This window comes from Coturnix japonica, chromosome 5 (assembly GCF_001577835.2).
Source record: "Coturnix japonica isolate 7356 chromosome 5, Coturnix japonica 2.1, whole genome shotgun sequence".
In the NCBI taxonomy this organism is placed as follows: Eukaryota; Metazoa; Chordata; class Aves; order Galliformes; family Phasianidae; genus Coturnix; species Coturnix japonica.
Window position 1 is genome coordinate 13,545,430 of NC_029520.1, and position 23,600 is coordinate 13,569,029.

General features: G+C 38.6%; 1 protein-coding gene across 5 annotated transcripts in view; it reads right to left on the minus strand.

Annotated features, from left to right (window-relative positions):
• Window positions 1-422: 422 nt before the first annotated feature.
• Window positions 423-23,600, minus strand: part of ZNF143 (zinc finger protein 143) — a 36,824-nt gene continuing 13,646 nt past the window's right edge. For 3 of the 5 annotated variants that reach the window (XM_015864054.2, XM_015864049.2, XM_015864051.2), the window contains 10 exons: window positions 21,241-21,315; window positions 17,230-17,349; window positions 16,270-16,345; window positions 14,878-15,003; window positions 13,388-13,567; window positions 12,246-12,473; window positions 10,968-11,116; window positions 9,154-9,315; window positions 8,090-8,236; window positions 423-7,104 (listed from right to left, as the gene is read on the minus strand). In XM_015864054.2, the coding sequence (XP_015719540.1) occupies window positions 7,021-7,104; window positions 8,090-8,236; window positions 9,154-9,315; window positions 10,968-11,116; window positions 12,246-12,473; window positions 13,388-13,567; window positions 14,878-15,003; window positions 16,270-16,345; window positions 17,230-17,349; window positions 21,241-21,315 (1,347 nt within the window). In that variant the 3' untranslated portion in view covers window positions 423-7,020. The remainder of the gene's footprint in view (window positions 7,105-8,089; window positions 8,237-9,153; window positions 9,316-10,967; window positions 11,117-12,245; window positions 12,474-13,387; window positions 13,568-14,877; window positions 15,004-16,269; window positions 16,346-17,229; window positions 17,350-21,240; window positions 21,316-23,600) is intronic. The other 2 variants (XM_015864052.2, XM_015864053.2) reach the window with 2 other exon arrangements.

Here is a 23,600-nt window from a genome sequence, read left to right on the forward strand (position 1 = left end):
AGGCCTTTACAAAATACAGCTTTCATCTTGATCAATGGCCCACAGGAGATGAAAAGCAGTTTCTTATAAAGAACCTAAAAATTGCCCCTTCCCTCCCCCCCGCCAAAAAAAAGGGGGGGAGGGAAGAAAGTAAACACTTCAGTTTCCTTTCCAAACTCCACCTAAATGTAACTGTTGCTGCACTGCTTTCTGGAGTCTACAGATACAGCTATTTAATGAGGGTAAGTAGCAAATGGAACTGCAGAAGGTTCCTTGTACAGAGTAACCACTTAACTGTTGATCCTTGTAACAGCTTAAATGGGACAACATCAAGTGGAACAAGGATGAGTTTGTGCAGAAGAGGAAATAGATCTAAAGAACACTAAGAGAAAAATGCAAGAGGAGAAAAGGAATGGTGAAAGAAATGAACAAAATAAACCCAATTGTTTAAAAAGAAAGTTTATTTCCAAACTGACAGCAAATAAGGAAGTATTGCATAAATATGCAACTATAACAAAACGTGTAGCTGCTATAAAAGGACCACGCATTCATGGCTTCTACCTACGTGCCATCCTGAATCCACATAAGCTGTTGTTTTTGCTGTATTTTGATGGGACTGTCAATAGTTGTATTGAAGAAAAGTTGGTTCTTCCCAAGCATGAGTATGGTAACTTGGCTACCCTGCCCACCATGAACAAGGACTAACATTACCAGGCCTATCAACAGCCTAAATAAGCACTACAGAGCCTATTTCCTTAGAGAGTACATTAGCAGAGGAGACTGTCACAGGGAGAAGTGAGCAGGGAAGAGCTGCGTGGTCTTCTCCTGCACTACACTCTTTGGAGCCAAATTCAGCCCTAGCTCTCTGAAGCTCACTAAATTGTACCTCGGAGCTTCTGTAGATCACGCTAAATAAAAACCTGATCCCATGGATAGATGTGTACCCTGATGTCTGGGCAGCACTTACCCAGCAATAGTGCAATGCCTACTAATTCCATTTGTTTTCAGAATATATTTGCCACTTTTTAAAAAACGACTTGCTTTTAAATTAAAGAGTGTATCAGTCCAGTGCACTCAAGATTTCTGCTACCAGAAACGCTTATCTGGGGTGGCACACTCTCAGTGGGAACCAACAGCTTTTAACTAGGAGTTTTCAAGCTCAAAGGGAAACAGTTCTCTCCCTCTGTAGGTAGCAGGACAACCCAAACAATGATGAATGGGAAAGAAGTGAAACAATGGCCAATTTGTCTAGCTGTAAGAGGAAACTGCCATGGAAGGGAATACAGTGCCTACTTGTCAGGATTTCCTGCACTTACAAGTTCATCTGCAGTCCCCCAAAACCACAGTGATCAAATTGGAAGAGTTCTGCCAAAAACCGGATGAAACCCATTGCAGAGCAGCCAGCAGAGCTTGAAACTGGTTCATTTTATGAGAAGGATAAACAGAGTGAAAAAGCCAAAGAAAAGGAAGGTCAGGCTGCTTTTATGAAAATCAGAAACTCTACAGCAGCTTGTAGTTGATGCTGCCATTCCCTTTGCTCTTTTTAACCTATACTCAGCATGTAGATAGAGCATTTCTCAGTGATGTTATTTGCACTTCCTGAGTGAACACAAGAGCAAGAGATGGAGGTGGACAAAAGAAAGGGGAATTTGATGGCTTTCTATCAAAGAAATTCTGGGCCCAAACTACAGGAATTCAAAGGAAGATCTGAAAATACTCAGAAAGAAGTTTAAAAAATTAAAAAACAGATTTTGTCAAGTAGTCAGGCACAATTCCTCAATACCTGTCCATAACAATGAAAGCATACACTCTTTATCAGGCCTTACTGACACCCCTTCTGCATACATTTCTGCCTCTGGTTACAAAGGAAACAACAGAAGAATCTGATCCTGTGAGATGTATTCAGATCAGAAACGTTCTGGAAATCTGCACGTTGCTCTCACACCACACTCCTGTAGTTTGAAGAGGGAATAATTGCCCTGACAGAAAACAACAGGTACAATGAGAATGCCCCTTTCCTGTGTATAAGTGAAGTTAACAGAAGATTAAAAGCCTCAAAATGTCCCACGCACATAAACAAAACAGTCACTACTACTTTACCAGCATCCCTAACCTTTGTCTTTTTCCCCTCCAGGAAACATACAAAATCATAGAAGTACTCTGCCTTTTGTCAAATTTACTGCAACTTATTTTAATGATCTCTTGTGTGCATCATTTCATGGAAGAAATCTTGCAGTCTCTGTTGACAAAGCAAAAAGCAGCTCATTTTGTTTGACCCACAAACCATTCCTGCATTTGGCTATTTCTCAGAGTCATCATAACTTGCATTCAGATCCGAATGAACTCTACATCATGGCTACCAGCCCATGGGAGATGTAGCTTGAGATGTAGCTTTCTCCAGGAGCTTCCTACAGCACTGTGATAGTTTCTGTTCTGTCAGCAGACCTGCCAGGTATCAGGAATGTCTTTCCCTTGTCTTGCTTCACTAAGATACCTGCTCAGAAGCCCCTTAGCAAAATACTACAGCATCAACATGATGGTGAATCAGAAACTCCCTGGATAAGTATGTAAAACACAGCAGTCAGCCAACAAGGTGAGGGCAAATGCTTCCTTCATGTAAGGCACTTACATGTAAGCATGTAAGACACTTTTTTTTCTCCATGTAATCGTTTGTGCTCAAAAACTATCAACGTTTTGTCATTGTTTTGAATGCAATGCTTCAAATAATTTAAACGGAACAAAATGAATCTAGACAGAGTCTCTTAGGTCTTCAGAACCTGAGCTGGATGGGATTTAAGAGGGTCATGTTTCAATTAGAGAAAAATACACAGACTATGTAGGACAAAATGCTTCCTTGTTGATATAAGCTTCTGTGTTTATTGGGATAATTAAGTCCGCTTTGAATATAACTCTTCAGTTGAAAACGTCTGCTATCACATTAACAGTGGGGTCAGGTGCCAGCCAATTACTATTAAAGGTGATAGCCTAATTGCGCTGTCAGATATTCCTTTGGCCAAGTGAACTTTGCTGGCAAAACAACATCAAAGGAACATCAAAGGATCATCAAAACTGCTGAAAACACCTAAGCTACATTTCAATTACACAACATAACACCAAAAAATGCTGATTTATATGACTTATGAGTATAGTTTACTATTTAAGGCACAGGAACCAGCACTGGCTTTTAGTCTCCCATCATACTGGTTCAAATTTCTGAAGGCTTTTATCCAATGGAGCAAAAAATACTTTTGGGAGATCCAGTACTCAAATACGTACTGATCTGCAAAAATAGGAGTACATTATTATCAACAATAAGCTGGAGTCTGAATTCATGCATTTGTATCTGTGCAGACAAGGCTCCTTGAGAAATCATTTTCCTGCCCGCCCTGCTCTTACTTTCCCTTGTGCTATACATGAAAACTACTGAAATCTGTACTGCACTTCTTAGTATTACCCTTCAAAGACAAACTAAGTGACTGGGATGGGCTCGTTACAGGGCACTTCTGCATTCTGGTTAAACTGGAGTTATAGTCACCCTAAAGTATGCAGCCTGAGTTTACCAGATGTCTCTGTTAAATGGCTGGATTCAAACAGGTCTTCTTCACACCCTTACTCTGCTCCATCTTTTCCTAGTGGTTAAAACTGATTAAATAGCTTCTCGGCTCTGCCTCTTGAGAAGTACGCAGCACACAGGGCTTTTTCAGTACTCTAGTACTGCGTGACTGTCAGAGAAGCCAGAACATCCCGTCAAACAAATTGTTCCCCAAATTCAATGAAGGTTCGGAACTGGAGTAAAGTTTAGGAAGAGCTGCCATCCATGCTCCTACATTTCATTTATCTGGACTATTGGCTCCCTCCTTCTGCTCTTTGCTAGGCAGACATCACATGTCCTGTTTTTCCTCCCATACTGTGCCTGAATATCTCTGGTATCAGTCAGCTGACTGGTCGCTGAGATTACTTAAACTATCAGGGATTATGGCTTTTTACAACTTTGTTGGCAGGCTTCAGGATTTACTCTTCTAAAAACACAGTCTTGCAGCTTCAGCCTATTCATGTGTGCTTTGGCATTAAGCTCTTTAGGGTAAGAACTGTCCCATTGTTATGCATAGTGCCTCAGGCACAAAAGGTCATCAGCCTGGAGCACCTCTAATAATTGCCTCTCTGTTTTTACTATCTGGAGAGGCACTGAACTACTGCAAAGAAAAGCAAATCCCCCAGTGCAGACTGCCAAGTCTAGAGGTGGCTTGTTTGTCTTGTTGGGGTTTTTTATTTTTCCTTTAAGGAAGGAGTTGACTTAGGGCTGGAATTCAAGTCTAAGAGAAAATTGTGACCGAGAATCCTGGAAATGTGGGAGCCAATTTCTAAGAGGAAAGGCTGCTCTACTTCATAGGATCCCTGTTTTACAATTCTTTCTCCCAGTGTGCCGCTCCCTTTGAAACAGAACATTCAAAAAGAGGAGTAAAATCTATGGCTAAATATAAGAGATTTCTACTGCCTAACACTCAGTTCTTTGGGGCATATTCTTTGCTTTCTCCTCCTGAAATCCTTTTCACCAAGATCCCTTACTTCACCCAATTTCAACTTGTGTAATCTCCACTACAGAACCTTCCAACGGCAGTTTCTGCTCACAAGACGGTTCCCTTCTACTCCTGGGAAGCAGGCAGAAAATCACAGATGGCACTCCACTCTGAAAACAAGACTGTTACACATACAAGGCCTCACAGTGAAAATGCACACAATCATCCCTGCTTCTCTCTCAAGACTAAGCAGTCTAAGTCAGTCTGGCTTGTTTATTCAGTATTTAAGTATGTTTTCCTTTACAGGGGTAACTATGGGGGATGCAAAACCTTTGACTGCAGGAGTTTTGCAAGAACAACTGGTAAGATACAAGAAAAATCACTTAAGGATTTTGCAGCTTTTCCTTATCGAGCTAGTTTTCAATACCTAGCAGGAAAATAACTAGTATGAAGGAAGATCTAATACTCACATTTGTGCAGTGGTCAGAAAGTGTCCTGGGAAACAAGAGGTACTGCTGTTATTTCTGTGCTAAGTCACTTCCAGCCACTGTTTCCATAAACTATTGGCAATGAAATTTAAGAAGAAAAAACTTGAACGTTCATGTCAAATGATACATCTTTAATTTCTAAAAGGTCGTAAAAACTAAGAAACTGATCTAATTGACACGTAATTAACCTCTTTGCATAGTACAGTTTATCTCCAAGGGACATCAAAATTACTTAAAATTTCAGGAAATCTGGCATCTACGTAAGTAAACAGCCTCAACCCCACAGGAAGGTTGCAGACAACCTCAGTGTTTTCAAAGTTGTGCTTTGTAACAGCTCTGGACATTAGTCTGTTTTGACCACCTTTATCCCATAGTACTGTGTTCTCTCACGGCATTTTGCAGTTGGCCACCTATATGAAAAGCATAAAAAGTCGCAACCCGTATTGATATAGTCAATCACATTAAATTCGGCCTTTTTGATGTCAAATACCTCCAAGTACATTGTTATTAACTTACTTTTTTTTTTTAATGCAAAATGAGCCCCTCACAAGACATACAAAATGATCACTTGATCAACGTTTCATCCCCAAGATGTTTAATCCTTCCCTTGAGAAAGATAAAGGTGGGGCTTCGGTTTCAGAAGTGCTCTCAACACTCATCCAAAGTAAGCACTGAGTCTTACAGGAAGCCAAGAAAGTTTAACTTGCTCAACAAGCTTAATAACAAGACAAGTAAAGACAAATTTCTGTATAAAAAGGTTTAAGTTACATCTTACAGTACGTGTTAGATTTATCTACAATGAATTTTTTCCTTTATAGAATGATAGGTGGAGAGGAGCACTGTACTTACATCATCTTTCATTAATCCCTTTTTTATTTCCTAGTAACTTGTGTCCTGATTTTCAAAATCACTGATTATCAGCACATCATAGGTAACCAGTATTAGCTGCAGGCACTCAGAACTGTTGAAAACAGACTATTAGTACATGTACTTATGCCCCAAATGCACCATTTGAACATATTCCTCTTGAGACCTCCTAGTTTACTTTCAAGTCAAAATCAGTTGACTAATTATGCTTTTTAATAATTTCTGTAGTGCTTCAGAATGCTGAAAATAACGACCAGCACTGATTACTTTATATACTTCAGTGGACCGTGGTCAAAACAAGTAAAAAATTTAAACTTATAAATAAACTTTGGGGAAAAAAAATTATACAAGGCCGTAAATAAATAATTTAACTTGTGCCACTAAAAGTAAAACAGTATGTCACAGAACAATGTCATCCTATCTAGATAATACAATCTTGTTATCTTTTATTGCATAATAATTTCAGAGTAACATCTTAAGTAAAGTATGTAAAGAAACGAAATCATTAGATTTACTTCTTTTAATATCGAACAACCAAAGTTTCTCCTTTGTACATAATCCAATTTAAAGATAATACAATTAGCACTCCCAGCATTAACAATCTGTATTTACAGTGAATGGGGGGGAGGGGGCAATCTAAAGAGTATTCAAATCTGTATGAAACAAATCAAAAAATGAAGGTTTGCAGTAGGCTCAAAATCCATGACTTTTCCATTTATGGAAAACAACTGAAAAGACTCTGTCTTCTTTATAACTTGAAAGGGTTCTTGAAATTATGATTTTGTCATAGTCTTTACAACACTTCAAATCTTCAGTAATGCCTTCATTATTTGTACATGACACTAAAAATTAACTCCAATACTTCCGTTTTGTTTTTAACTTGCTTGTAGACCAGTCTGAAATCTGATGAAAGGATAACAAGGAAATTTACTATATAATCCTAATTCCATATTCCTGAATATACAACAGTTGGAAGTAGATGATGTCAGTCCATTCCCGGGGTTATGTACACAACACTTACAAAACGTTCTTTGCTCTTGCATAAAATGTGTACACAGTACCAGTGAGCAGGGAACTTCAAAGTTTTTGTGGATTGCTGCTGCCATGGACCTTTGTAGTTTGAAAATAAAATACCTTTCAATCTATTGTTCTGGTAGCAGTTTTAGAAGTTAATCATCAATGCCTGGTGTTTCACCCTGCTGTATTCTGGAGGCTATCCTAATGGCTTCTTCCAGGGACTGTTGTTCTCCAAGCTGAAACAAATGCATTTAAACATAAATAAATATAAAATTTTTACACAGATTGATCTTTCTTTACAGTTTTGTAAGGTGACACCAAAGGCAAAGATACCGATGGGCACTGAGCACAAGTGTGATCAGTACTGTCACATCTCGCCTGGGTCATCTACAGTAGCAGCTATCTAAGCAGCAGGAAAACCAGAAGATCCTCTGATAGCAGATTTAACTGAGATTCTATGGATTTACCAAACTCAGTTTCTTCATAGAATTGCTGCATGGCAAATGCATTTCATTACATATAACTTAGATGATTTAGGCAGATAATAATTTCACTTGACAGAACAAAGCTAACATAAGGCTTCTGAAATTCACAGTAGCCACTGAATTACATTTCAGATCTGGTAAACCAAACAAACGCTTTCAGTTTCCTTAATTCTTCTGAGAAAATAAGCTGTATGGAACAAAAGCATATAATATATACAGTGTGCACCTATTGAGGAATTCTGATTACATAAAGAAACAGTCCCATTACCACTGTTCCGTTCTACAGCAGTTTAGAGAGGAAATTATTATTTTATCTGTATAGTCATGTTCATAGCAATTCAACTTTGATAATGTGGCGTTCCTGATCACCTCATCATGTAATGCTGAAGGATGAATGAACACACTCTTCCACTAAAGACCTACTGACTCTCCAACAGTACGAACATCATTCTCTGGTGAAAGATTCAGCTGCCCTTAACTTCAGCCCTCCCCAAACAACATATATATATATATATATATATATATTTTTTTTTTTCAAAGTTCTACAAATAGATTTGGAAAACCAGGTGCTTATTATTCTTCTTTCTAATACTATATACTATTTAAAATACAAAGTTATATGGTTACTGACTATTTTTTTCAGGGGAGCCAAGCTTATTACATTGATCTAGTTATACAACTAGAAGCTCCTAGCTCTAGAAGCAAAAAGCACTCCAAAAAATCATTTCCATTTTACCTGTACTGCAATTTGTGTTCCGTTGGATGTAGCCAACAATGTAACGGGTCTAGCTTCTGTGGTCACTAAATGGTGCCCGTGTTGTTGATGTCCTATTTCTGACGAGGTGCTATGAAACGCTGCTAAGTCTTGAGCCACAATGGCAACCTTCAGGACCAAAGAATGAGAATCAATGGGATGGTTCCAGATATTCATAGTATCATAGTATCATAGTCGCGTGCAGGTTGGAAGGGACCTTAGAGATCATCGAGTCCAACCCCCGGGATTCGAGCCTCCTGTGTAGCAGAACGGCACTTCTACCACTTGAGCCACCGGGGCACACAAATTCACCTATATTCCCTTCATACAACTGTTATCTTCAACATTAAATTTACATTCAAAGCTATGGCTACTCATGAGCACAATTTTAACCTGCAGAGCAGGTCATTTTTTAAGAAAGGTCACATCACTGTGTTTCTCAGTGTCATCTCTCAGCCCTCAAAACACACCTATCTTCAGAACAGCACAGAAGTTCAATAACTTTATCTGTGAGCCTGTGATTATCTACACACACATGGAATGCATACACTCATACAGAGAATTAAATATATTTGTTTTCACACGGCACATTTTTAGGCCAGTATTTTCACTTACATATGAAAAGCTGTATCACCGTATTTGTACTAAAAAAGTTAACTACTGTATATTAATAGCAAAACTGCAGACGTATACTTACAAACGTTTCTCTCTGCAAAACAGATTACAATCCCATAATATTAAGCAATGAATTCACACTGGATTCTACGTTTAGCTTTACCACTTGTTTACTGTGTGACTCTGGGGGAAATGCTTAGCATTTCTATGTCTTATGTATACCTACATGAATTATCAAACTAGTACCTCAATTTTTCTTGGGGGCCAATTATTGTTTTTAAAGCATCCTGTTGCTGCATGCTAATGGAATAGAACACATTGTAGTCTGATGGGAATGATACAGCCTGGTGTTGAATACTGCGATGACTTTTGTGCCTATGTTATACCATCCCAAAAGGAACGTTACTTACATACACAGGATAATTTTTTACCTGCTGTCCTTCGGTGCCTTCTGCAGTAACCATTGCTACAGAATGTGTTCCTGCAGAAGAGATGACGGCGTCGTGGGCAGGGACTGTGATAGTGGTGCCATCTTGTGTTACCATAGTGATTGTATTTCCAATGGCCTGCATATCTGCCTGAGATATGTTGACCTGAAACATAACATAATTCCTGAAGTAAAGAAGGTTTAATTGCTGCTCAAGTCATACCTGAGTCTGAGCTTTCAGCAACATAATGCTGTTCTCAGGTAAGTGTTTTTAACTGAGATTTGGAAAAAAAAACAGAGTTTGCTTTTGCACTGTAGCAGCAAACACGTTCCCACTACTTGATTCAGCAGCAGAAGGTGCAAGTTCACCTTCCTCGTGTGAAACAAACTGCCTGACAATTCAGAATGAAAAGGCAACTTATAATAGCACTGAAAAAAATACCCTAAGTCCCATATACAGTAACATACTGTCCACAAGTCCTAGCATCTATTCTACTTCCTGATGTACTCGTGCATTTCCTGAGAATCACCGTCACTCTCTGGCCAATTCCCGCTCTTGGATGAAGAGCCCTCATTACAAACATCTTACTGGTGGATATCTAACACCCCATGTATCTCTTTACAGAAATACAGTTATGGCTGAGAAGGAGGCTGTGTGCTTTCAGTCAAAGTCTAGAACTCCATGTCAGTCAGATCATACCCCAGAGAACTGCATGTGAGGTTATCTATGCACGGGTCTTACACAAGAGGTCAGTGAGACTCAAAGCAGTTGCATCACATGCTTTTATCTTAATGGAGTCACTAAAGAGGTTTGGTAAGGACTTAGAATTAAAACCACCAATTAAAAATATCATTTAAAAATTGATATAAATTACTGATGTCTCCAATATAAATGTATTAGAGCATCAGTCGGTGATTTGATAAGATGCATGATTCAGAAGGCAATAAAACATTCCAGAACTGAAATCAAACTGAAGGATTAATAGATGTGAATAGAACTCCATGTTATGGCTTTCAAAGGCCTTCATTTCCAGGGGCTAAAATGTTGGTTTCTTAGTACTGCTGCAGTGTTAGGGGCTGGCAGTGTGACGGTCCCTTTTATTATTTCATACCCAATTCTAATATTAGAAGATGTTTTTTATATCCTACTGGCACGGTAGCTACTTTTCTCAGTTGAAATATAATTTTTTTCCCTGTATACATTTAATGTATCACCAGAATTAAACTAAAAAAATGTGCTGAAATCCACTCAGTGCGTTTCTTACCCATTCCTCAAAAAAACCTATCCCAAGGAACTTTCAGGTGTATGTAGTATCATTCTATTTCCTGATCTTCTCATGTTTATGTCAGAAATGGTAAGAATTGAATACTACCAGTTTGTAATACATGCACTGGGTCAAAGTAGATTATTTTTTCTAAAAAGCACCCACAAACAATGCAACAGTGATACCAGTGATATTATTCCACTATTATCAGGTATTAACAGAATAACCAGGAAAATCTGGGAAACCTCAGCAGCCATGTTGCATATGTAACAGTTGTTATACAGCCTTTGCCTACAGTGTGAGCATAATGGACTTCCAGTGATATAGATAACAGGACAGACCAAAAAGTCTAAGACTGTATTAACATAGTTTCAGATAAGAGAATATGTGGTTGAATTTAGGTGTTCCAGAGGAGATCCAATCCTAAGCATACAGATTGAATAATCTTCAAAGAAGTTTCTTTCCATGAGAAATCAAAGCACACATTTATCAACAACACATAAGCTTAAACTCAACATATTTTTGTTACCTTTTCAGCAAAACATTTACTTACATGTTGGGTTCCATCCTGGGCAATTAGCGCTACTTGTTGACCTAATCCTGACTGAGTAACTGTAGCAACCTGTGCAGAAATTACGTCCTCTCCCTCTACACCTGTCACATAGGCTATTTGCGAGCCTTTCAGAACATCTTCCCCTTGACCTATTTGATACAAAGAAGGCAAGAGAGTAGTTTAGTTTGGGTACTCTATGTACAGGCAGGAAAGATAACCAACAAGGAACAAATGCCAACCTGGTTTGATGGTTTTAAAATGCTTCAGTCCAAAAAGGATAGTTGAAAGATGAGAAAAAAGATATACAAACACTATTCATAACAAAAGTATATTACTAGTTTATACTGAAACATTAAAAAGGCAACAAACCATTTCTAGTTCAATCTTTAAATGCTGACTTTTCCATACAGGAGCCTTCATGAGAACACAAATGGCAGTTTTTAAAAGAGTTATTCATTAACGAGCAGACAGAGGAATACAGCGATGCCTTTGTGTGAAGATTTCAGTTAATTATCTTAATAAATGTTTAACTTCAGTAGAAGAATCCTGTAACTCCCTCAGAAGACGGCATGAGACTACAGCAAATTTGCTTGAGACGTTCAGTGCTGCTTCCCAAATACATGCAGTAAAACAGAACCCTTTGCGTCTGCATTTTCTATCTTCAGACAAATCACAGTTTGCAAAGTAATAACTGTTCTCTCACAGTATTTCTTTTAGCCTTGTGTTTATAGTCACAAGATACTACTGATAACACGACAAACGTTCTTAGCTTATTTACATCTTTGCCTCTAGGACATAAATTCACAGATACTGCTATTAACTGTCACAAAACCACCACAGTATTGAAGTGCTGCACAGACAGATTTTTACTTTTCACAAGGCAGTGCCTTTATTCCTGACAAAAGACCTCCAGCAACTATGATGCCTCAGTAAAATCCAGTAGGTTGCAGACAAACACTTCAGACTCTTGCAGGTCCCTTCACACATTCACGTTTATAGCAGAATTGTTTATAGCAGGTTTGCTGAGACTGTAGCTCAAATTTCTCAACTCTCTCTTATCTCCAGCCTGCTATAAAATCAGTTTATGATCTGGTCAATTACTCTCTCGGTTTCTGTTTACAAGTTGACCAGCACACTAAAAAGTCCCACAAAGAAGTTCAATAACATTTATTAAGTTCTTCAGATTCTTATCTACACTTTAATTTCCTTGGTTATAAACAGCATAATATCATTCAGCCCATTTGTTATGGCAAGAGATTCAAAGACTGAAACTCTAACCTGGTGGTGGCTCAAAAAAAGCCTCTTGTTCCTCTTCAATGGGCTCTGTGTCATTATGTGCTGTCCGCTTGTGCATAGCAAGTGTAGAAATCTGCTTGTACGTCTTTCCACAGTGATTACAATTATATGGTTTGGAATGAGTATGTACAACATGATGCTTGTATAGACTGGAATACTCTGTAAAACGTTTATCACAACCAGGAACTGTACAGACATAGGGCTTCTCCCCTGTACAGAAAAGAGAAGGAGAGAATGTTATCCAGAATGCACAGACAGATTGTCAATGAATGTGTAGGGTATTTAGTGACACACTTCCACTACCAACCCCATTTCAATTCCAAAGGCAACAGTGAAGCTCACTAAGTTTATTAATGCAGCCTCTCATTGGTCTTTTTTTTTTATTTATTTTTTTAATCTGCCAGTTAAAGTCGGGCCCTTTTTTCTCCCTGTCATTCCATATAAAATGTACAGGATGTGCAGTCTAAAAGCTGCAATTTGCAGAATCTTTAGAAACTGATAATGAGGATGAAGGCAAATGCAAACTGCATCACCAAGTGACACAGCACTTTGGGCTTCTGGAAAGGTGTCAACCTAAACATCAGTTTTGCACAGCACTGACAATTTCGTTCCTTAATTACTGGAAGCTCTGTACTTCTCCTCAATTATTAGTTGTACTGCTGCTCTGCTGTAAATTTTCTTTTGCTTGAGTCTTTAAGCTTTAAATAATCTATAGGAGCATACATTTAAATAATTATGGTTTAATATTAAGAACACTTCCCAATAAAAACAAAAATCAATGAAACAGATGTCTAAATTACATTACAAACTATAAAGCTAATCTGGTTCGTAAGTTCTCCAAGAAACTTATCCACACTTGTATTAAAATGTAAGGCTTACAAGATGATATGGCTATCACTACCTTCTATGTTTCAGAATCTTGAAAATACAATCAAAGTGAAAGGGTGACTCACAAAGGTGAGCCAAACTACCCTCATACTAGGGAAGATAAGGCCCAAACAAAGGCACCAGGTCAAGTCACATAAACATGACTATATCCAATTACAACGCACCAAAATGGTGTTCAAAAAAGGAGACTCTCCCAAGCAGGATCCATTTCAAAACATAAAACATCATTCACATACCTGTGTGTATTCTCACATGATTCTTATAATTAGTTGCGCTGGCAAAAGCTCTCCCACATCCTGGCTCTGTGCAGTAATAAGGTCTTTCACCTGTATGTGTCCTGATGTGAACCTTTCTAATATTAGATGTTGTGAACGATCTGCCACATCCTTCAAAAGGACACTTAAAGGGCCTTTCCCCTGAAAAAGAGAAAAAGTACACACGGAAAAGTTACAAAAGAGTACAAAAAGTGTACAGACAAATCAGTAAAATATACCACAGAAAGCACTTTACCTTTGGCTGAGACAAATTTTTAAAGAGATGTAGCACTGAAATTCAAGTTTCAAAAGCCAAAGCAATCACAAACACAGAATTTTTTATTCCTAAGTCCATTTCTGCACTAAATTTACACACAATAACTGATTGCTCCTCCAAAACCTTCACCATGAAGACTAGATGAAGCCAGCCCCTGCCTAATCTCTCTGATCCTTCAGACCTAGCAGAGCACACAGCTCCTTTGGGGGAGAGCAAAGGGACTGACTCTGGAGAAGTGCGAGCCATCCAACATGCTGTCCTGTTGGAACTTCGCACTGGGTAGAGCTAAGTACATTCCCCCCACCTTACTGTTCAACAAAGAGAGGAGTCCCGGAGCAAGAGAGGGCAGATTACCACTACAGATACAGTTCTAAGTACTTGGAAACAGAAATGAAAAATGAAGTCCTGACACAGACATTAATACCACGAAACTCCAAAGCAGTCAGCTTCTTGGCAGAGGAAACTATAATTCACTCCTTAAGGCCGCTGTTTCATGAACGTTTTCCTCTTTTCTGCCAAGACAGAGCATATCTGAGTATACAGCCTCGATGTTGTGTTACCATGGCTCCCCTGATCCCCGTCGGGAGGCAGAACCTCCAATTACAGCCTCAAGGAGGGCTGCAGTCACAAACCACAACGCCGATTGTTCTTCAGGGATTGCAGGAATGTCACCCGACTGGTTTGCCTTTGTGTTTCTAATGGAGTTGCTAGAAAAGTGACCTGTTTCCAGGTGACCGAGATTTTCTTGCATCAGCAAAGCAAGAGTTTGCCTCCATCAGTGCACTATTGAAACTCACACAGGGTTTGAAACTCACACAGGGTACGTATAAGCACACACAACTCCCACCTGTTTCCACAAAGGACTTCAGTTTTAATTTTCACACATTTGGAACTTTCATTAAGTTTGATACCGCATTTATTATTATTTTTCTGCTGCGAGAAGGGCAACAACCTGGGAACTAACAGCCATCATGTACCCAGCTTTCAATTTATCTTAAAGCACCAAAACACTTCTAAAAGATGAGCTACCTTACTGAGGAAAGGCCCCTTGTTATGTTATAGCTGCAAACCAAACTGCAAACGATGTCAGTCTGCAATGGCAGCACCGACATGTAAACACTTTTCTAAGCGATGTGAATCAGAGAAATCCACTTCAGTGAATTAACTTGGAGAAACAAAACGATAGTAATCCTACCTGTGTGGGTTCGGATGTGTTTCTGTAGGTCTCCAGAAGTCTTGAATGACTTGGTGCAGTTTTCTTCTGTGCACCGATACGGCTTTTCACCAGTGTGCGTTCGGATATGACTTTTTAATCCATACCCTGAAGGTCAGAAAGGATGTTAAAACAGCCCAAGTACAAAATTAAGATGGTCAGAAGCCATTACCCTTTACAAGCATTTCATTCTACCATACAGAGCAACAAAACTCCTGATCCAGTTTATGAATTCCTCCTTCCCTCATTTATTAGGAAATTACACTTCCCACTCCCTTCAAAGGGATAAACTGCAATTACTATAACAAAGGTAAATATTTATTCTGTCTTCTGATGCTTCAATTCACTCTTACATCTAAAATAAACAGTACGTCATGATCCAACACAGCGGAGTCCTTAATATTTAAGCTGAAAACGTTCAGTGTGTAACATGAACCATATCAAAGGCTGAAGTAAGGTGGTACAAATGGCTCTGGCCAAAAACATAGCATTAGACAAAAAGCTGTTAAGAGCTGCACATCAGTCTGTTGCAGTGGAAAATAATGTTTCGTTACATTGTTTTGAAATCTCTGCACAAACTCACTATATAATTAAATGTAGGTACAACCCTTTAAGTGGGATTGTTTGTCTTTTGACCTTTCTCATCAGCATTTCTTGTGCTTCTTATTTAAAGAAAAACTGTCCAATCTATTACATCAGATGGAGTTCTACAAACATCTCGGTTTTTACAGAAAATCTAGAGTCTAACTTTTCTAAGAATCAGGCTAATCTACATTCAAAGTAAAAGAATTTGAAACAAGTTTTGCTTTTTTGTACCACCTTCAATGGTCCATCCTTTATAATTACATCCCACACCATCAAATCAAATCTCAGGAAGTGTATCATTTATGAATGGAGTCGTCTGTACAAAAGACAGTGTTCACTTCAGGAGAAACATCACCCTGATACAATGTGATAACAAACGCTTCAAGCAGCTCCCACCAAAGTTCAGCTCTGGATCAGAATATTATTTAGTTTCCTCTACCCAGCAAGTTCAGCTTTATTTTGTCACCTTGTGTAATTTACACTCTTAGTTCCATATAAAGAAGGCCTATTTTTTTCAAGATAAAATCTGACTGTAGCATGACAGGTGAAGACCAAACGAAAGTGCCAAGTGCTTCACCTCATTACCTCTTCAGTAACTAACAATTAAATCCTCCCTCTTTTCTGTATGCTTAATTAGATAAAACACCACCTTTTTCTGCAGTTCTCATAAATGGATTCCCAACCAGGTTCTATACTTAGCAGTTAAGAAAAACAAACAGTGGTAAATATAAACTTATTTTATACAGACAAATGCTAAAAGGCAGGAAGAGTTAGTCTACAAAGGATTACCTGTTGCAAAGGCTTTGCCACATCCAGGATGTTCGCACTGATACGGTCTGTCTCCTGTGTGTGACCTTTCATGTACCTGCCAACACATCCAACACGCTCATTTAACCAAATGTTGCATCTGATTACTTCAGCACAGAAAAAACTTATTCTCAAAGACAATACATTTTATTTCTTTTCCCGGGATTCACATTTAAATGTCGTCTTTTTAAGTCAGTGATAAAAATTCACACAGGGAGTCTTGTTTCCCTTGAAACTACAAGTATGGAAAGCCATGAACTTCCACTTCACTGGAACAGGCTGCCCAGGGAGGTGGTGGAGTCTCCTTCTCTGGAGATATTCAAGACCTGCCTGGACGCCTACCTGTGTGACGTGGTGTAGGGAGCCTGCTTTGGCAGGGGGGTTGGACTCGATGATCTCTAGAGGTCCCTTCCAACCCCTACAATTCTGTGATTCTGTGAAATATCTTCTTCTAAGATCATCATCATCATAGTATCATAGTATCGTGCGGGTTGGAAGGGACCTTAGAGATCATCGAGTCCAACCCCCCGGGATTCGAGCCTCTGTGTAGCAGAGCGGCACTTCTACCACTTGCGCCACAGGGGGATTCGAACCCAGGGCCTCCGGTGTTGCAACGCGGCATTCCTACCACTGCGCCACAAGTCAGTCTTACAAAAAACATTTCTGTAAATATATGTGGAATGGCCAAAACAATGGCCAACTATATTAAAGAAAGCACGCATGCATCAGAGACTTCTCTCTCATTTTTGACTACACTGAGCACTTCTACAGGTCCTCTTACGTTGATTATTTTAAGTCCAACCAAATAAACGCTTGACAAAACAGCACCATCGCAGTCGTTTTCCTGTTAATTTCCATCACTTTCAAGCAAACAATTTGTCAAATAAACAAATAAATCAATCACACCTGCAAAGTAACAATGCTTACTGTACATCTCATTACCTTCAGATGGTGAGCTGTTGTGTACAGTTTTCCGCAGCCATCATAATCACAGCGAAATGCTTTCTCTCCACTCTGCTGAGATTTTGCAGCCACTCTCGTTCCATGTCCCTGCAAGACAATCTGAAGTTGAAAAAGAAAAGATTAAAAAAATACAATGGATCAAGAAAGTCACACACTGTTTTGCAGTCAAAGCTTATTCTAACAGGTTTCCTTTTGTTTCTCTTTGCTACGCTACATATTTTGTAGCACTCGGTAAATGAAATAAAAAACATGAGTTTTCAAAGAGAGAAGCTGTAAAACATATTTAACTTGGAGCTAGAACTTCTAAATGAATGCATTAATTAGTCAAATAACACTAAATAAGACTAAATAATCTGAAAAATAGGTGAAGCAGTAAGATGAGTGTTAGAAAGAAGAGGCTTACACAGAGATTACACATCTAAGGCACTGGCTTTGTTCCTAAGGGAGGTTAGTTATAAATCAGATTGCCTTCAAAGATAAGTTCACACAAAGGCCATCCAATAATTAAATGCACTAATAATGAGCACTTTCTAAAAATGAAGGAAAACATTTTGCATTTCGTCAGTGATGCACGTATTTCGATCAAACTAATGGGTGCAAATGAAGCTAGGTTCTACTCTGCTTTCTTGCAAGATACAATAGGAAAATGCACAGAATAGCTTCATGATACAGCTTAGACCCCTATCAAAGGCTTTTTGTTATGCTAATAAACAAGGAATGTTCTTACAGACTGAAAAAAAACACAGAAGACCAAATGTAAACACACTGATACAACTGTATACAAAGTAGCTACAACTTTTACAAGTGTATCTTTCAAACTACTTTTATTTTCTCCATAATCCAATTCAATTCCACGCTGCCAAAGAACATGCCACAGCATCAGTATGATGGGACAGCCTAATGCAACCTCTTCTCAAAGCAGAATCAGCTGCAGCAAGTTGTTCACGGCAGTACCCAGCTGAGCTCTGAGTATCTCTAGGGATGGAGACACTACAACCCGTGCAACCTACACCAGCACCGAAGACAAGAAGTTTTTTTTCTCCTCAAGTTTAAATGCAACGTCCTGCACTTCAGTGTACGCAGATTTCCTCTTATCCTGCTACTGTGCACCACTGTGAGCCAGGCTCTGTGATCTTTGTACGCCCACGTCAGGTATTTCTACTTATTGGTAAATTCCCCCTGGCCTTCTCTGCTGGAAGCTGAATAGTTGCAGTTTGCTCAGCCTCTCCTCGTCTGTCAGACACTCTAAGCCTTTAATCATCTTCAGTCTTTCACTGGACTTACTCCACTATGTCCACGCATTCCTGAAAGCTCAGAACTGGGCCAAGCATTTCCAGTGTGTACCACCAGCACAGCAGATAAGGGAAAGATCACCTCCCGTGATCTGCTGATGTGTGGTCTTTGTTTTTTACCAAAGGCACACTGCTGGTTCACAGTCAGCTTGTCCACAAGGATCCCCAGTTTCTCCATTTTCTACCAGTGCACTGGGTTACACTTCCCAGGTTCATGGCTTTCCACTTCTTTTTATTAAACTTTCTGAGATTCCTGTTGGCTCATTTCATGTGGGTAATAAACAATATCAGTTGTTCTCATAACTACAAAGGTTATTATTTTGTCATAAAAGGGGATCGGGTTGGTCAGGCATTATTTCTCCTTCCCACATCCACACTGACTACTCCCAGCTGCCAGCATGTCTGAAGATGGCTTGTAAGATCATTTGTTCACCTAATTGCTAAGGACTCAGGTGAATTGCTAAGGACTCAGGTGTGGCCGGTGGTTCTATAGATCTCCAGATCCTCCTTCTTACACATCTTGAAATAGGAATAACATTTGCTTTCTTCCAGTCCTCAGAAACTTCCCCTGAACACCACAGCACTTCAAAGAAAAGCAAGAGTGGCTTTGCAACATTACCAAGCTCTATCAGCAATTATTATGCAATATATGGCATTTACACTAGACCCATTAAGTCCAGTAGATGTATGCATATGCCCAATTTATTCAAACGTTCCCTAATTCGATCTTTCTTCCAGAGAACTGTTTTCTACCAATTAAATAACAAAAGCTCAGAAATTATTTATTTTGAAGGCAATCACAAATGCATCCTAATTCAGCTCAAACAGGTAACACAGGAGGACAACAAAGGTAACTAAGATCTCAGGTAAGATTTTTAGATCACGTACACACACAGCAGTCACATGATTCTGCTTTTCATGTCAACAGATGGCTATGGCAGATGTAAAAAACAATAATGCACGATATCCTTTAGGTCACACAAAGGCTTTTGTTCTTGTCTGTACAAATCATAAAGAGGTTTTACGCTGTATTTTTTTCTTTCGTGAAAACCTTATCCACACACAAATGGTCTGAATGACTACTCAGCAGCATAACATCTGTTCTGTTCTTCAGTTACTTCGTTTGTTTGTTTGTTTGTTTGTTTTTGACGAATTTATAAATACACACTTATTTAATGAAATAGTTTCAAATTTAGATGAAGTATCTTAAGTAATACATTACTACTAAATGAGTTACAAGTAGGTACTTAATCATGCCAAGAAATAATCACTGAAAATATTTTCAGAAACAACCAATAGCTGGGACCCTCACTTCCTTGGTCAGCCAAATGAAGTCACCTTACTGGGGGGTGGGTGGGTATCAGACTTTGTGCCTGAGCCTAAACACCTGTTGAAACATCAGATCTTCATCTGCTATTTGTTTGGAACACGTCCTGCTCCATAAGATCAGCACACCTCCATACAGCCATATGTGTTGCCATATGAAGTGCAAGGTAAAGCAACCTTTGGATTCACTGTGTTTTGGGGTTGAGGCTGAAATCACCATGTAACTGGATATCTGTAACAGCTTGTTTTGCATAATAGGTGTTTACTTCTAGCTGAAGCCAAACAAATCTTATTCTATTCTTCCTTGAATTCTGCATTTTGATAGAGTTGTAGCTTTGTACTGTACAAAACTCCAGAAGTTCTTGATTTATATTTATGGGATACATTTTAATACCATTGATAACTTCTAAATTGGTCTTTCTCTCCCCTCACAATCACACTGTACAGTGACAATAATGAAAAGATGGTAGTAAATATCCAAAAGGTTATTTACAGGAAAATCTCACCCCTATGGAGGCCTTCGGTCTACTGGGAACCTCTGAGGCAATCTCCATCAAGGAGCAATCTCCCAAGAGATGCTGCCTTAATGGTGGTCAGCCCTTAAATGAAGTCTAGAGGAGATGGACTCAAGCTCCACTCCTTCCAGAAGCACAGCTAGATTACTCTCACCTGTGCTCCCGCAGCTGACCCAACACTTGCCTCAGCTGATTAATCAGAGGTTCAGGCTGTGATTACCAATTTCCCATACGCACGCCATTTAGACAACTGTGGATTGTCACTGGTTTTAAATGTTGTGGGACCTAACATTAAAAAAAATGCAGAAGACAGGACTTTGAGGTCACTGCCAGAGGTGAGCCTATAATTCCCTCTTTCACAGGTATTGTAACATATTTTACCTCTGATGATATTTTTCCATGCTCATCTACTTCATCACCTCTGAAATTAAACAAAAAGGAAGAACACCGATTCTTTGATGACCAAATCCTTCTCGGTGCAATGACTTGGCCATTTCTATGCCATGTGAACATGTGAGGGCATAGGGTTTTGTTATTCGTTTTTGTTGTTGTTCCTAATTAGGATTTTACAGATTCCTGGTTAAAGTAAAAAAGGCCTGACACTTCATAATTTTTACCTGTATTTTCTATTATTCTTAGAACTTTTACGTTAATATCTTCACTTCAGTAAGTTTTTTATACCTCTAAGTAATCGCAACATGACAGCAGAAAAAGAACTGGAAATATCTGTCTGCTTCTCTAGGGTTCACTCGAAGCAATGTCATCTACAGAGCAGTAGATTAGGCATGGACAGTCAAACTATGCACAGAGAAGACTGAAGAAACATGCGTGTAGGTATTTTGTATTGTGCTACATACCTGCATTTTTTTTTCTTGTTCATTTTCGCCTATCATTGCCGTGCTACTGACACTGTCATTTCCATCAATAGATACCTGAAAAATGAGGTTGATATGGGAAAAACAAGTTATTTTTATTCACCTGAAAGACAGATTAACAGTCAGACAGTTCATGGGGGCTTATTCATTCACAGCTCTCTAGCTCCCTCTTGAAACTAGGTTGTCCCACAATATATTCATTCACATGAAAATCACCATTTGCAGGTAAGGAAAGCACCTCAAGACTGTCTTAAAATGACATCAAAAAGACTGCAAGAACTGAATGTGTTAAATGAAAAATCTGAAGAAAGTATGTTAAATTATTAAAAATCGATAATACTGAGTTCTGAGAGAAAGAAAACAATTACTTTTTTTTATAGTACAAAAGCATCTCTCACACTGTGTTAAGCACAGTTCACTTGTTCCAAACAGCACAGCTCCTTTAGAATCCAAGTACCTAAACAATATATCACTTCTTAATTCATTATAGTAAAATTACAACAGGTAAGAAAGGACTTGTGTATCTTGCGTGTTGCTCTTAAGGTTTAAGTACAAATTTATAGGAAGAGAAAGGTGTCTGTGTTTTCCAAGGAACCTAGAGTATTTGAAATGATTGCTTAATATGCTTTCAAATGCATTAACTCATAGAACAGTAGTCACTGTAGTAAAAAACACTAATTTGACGTGTACTCTACAAAGTTTCCCACTTCAGTAATTGACTCTGTGTTGAGTGCTCACATTCACAATACCCTCTTATACTCAAGGCTGAGATTGGTACCCCTAAATCTAGTCACAATTCCTATCTGCAATTCCACTACATATCCTCTGACTTTATGCAGACCAAGAGCAATAATGTATTTGGTCATGGCTGTTTTGAGAGGAAGATGGCATTGACTAAGCCTAAAATTAAGAGGATTCCAGTTAGTCTTTATAGTCTTTACATGCACTCTGTAAGATGTGTTGGAAATGGTACTATGCCTAAAAGAGAAGTAAGAGGTGATGAAAACTGAATGTAAAAATGAGTGTGCTCCACCAATTCCACTGAGCTTCCCTGTGGTCTTCTTTTAGCGGTACATTTCCAGAAATATTCTCCCAACCTCCAAGCAATTTGTGGCTTAGGAACTTCCTGAACTAGAAATCACATGCTTCTACCTAATAGCCCCAGATACATTTTTCTTTCATGAATTTGTCTAATTACCCTTTGAATCTAGGGATGTAATTAGTATGAGCAGCATCCTACAAGCAGACCCATGGTTTAACTTTGTGCTGTTTGAAAAAGTATCCTTCCCTTGCTGTCACTGAACTTGTGACCCAAGTTTTATCTGATGCTCCCCAGTTCTTAAACTGGTAAAGACAATGTCAAGTCATGACTCTGTGCCACTTAAAATCATATAAAATTCTCTCATATCCTTACCTCATATATTTCATTTGTTTGGTCACCATTGCTGCCCCTTTCTGTACCTCTTCCAATGTCCTAAACCATCTGCTATTAAAAGTATACACTGCCTTATTATGAAGTCTACATGGACATGGAGTAGAATCATAAAACCGCATTTCTCCTTTTAAGAGAAATATAGGGGTGTAACAATTCAGCTACTACTTGCTTTTGTACATCATGCAGATTCAGTACTTGGAAATTCATTTCGACTGATTTTTCTCGAGAAGTTCTAGCAGTATATTTCAGGATAAGGCTGAGATGAAAGCTTTAAGAAAACAAGTAGGGTTTTTCCCAGGTATACACAAGAACACTTCAGAATATTAATTCACATTACAGAACTCAAAAACACACGTTGAGCTGAATAGGAGAAAAAAGCAAATATATTTGCTTTTCTCTTATTGCTTCTTCTCCACAAAACAGAAACATACTCTTATAACAAATTTATATTAATAAGCTCCTTATTAAAAAGGACAAAGTTCAGATTGATTTAGACCTAAACGAAATAATAGCTTGGCAATGCTTAAAAGCTTGTCACTACAGCACAGCTAACCTTGAATTACCTTTTTATTGTATGAAACATTAAGGCACAGCTAAATGTAACAAAATCTGATGGGTTTTCTCATGTTTTTTTTTTTGTTTTTTTTTTTTTGTTTTGTTTTGTTTTGTTTTGTTTTCAAGCATAGCACACAAACACCATGGAAAGAATGGTGTATTTGCCATTTACTCACCCTAACTGGCCTTCTCCCAAAATCTGACAATTCCCAGTAACGCTTGAGAACAAATAATAAAATTCATTCAACTCCTCTCCTAACCACTACTAGCACTGATGGTACTCATCCAGGAATCAGGACACTCGGAAACTATTAAGTCATGAAAGTTGAACTGTTCGCTGCATATTTAGACC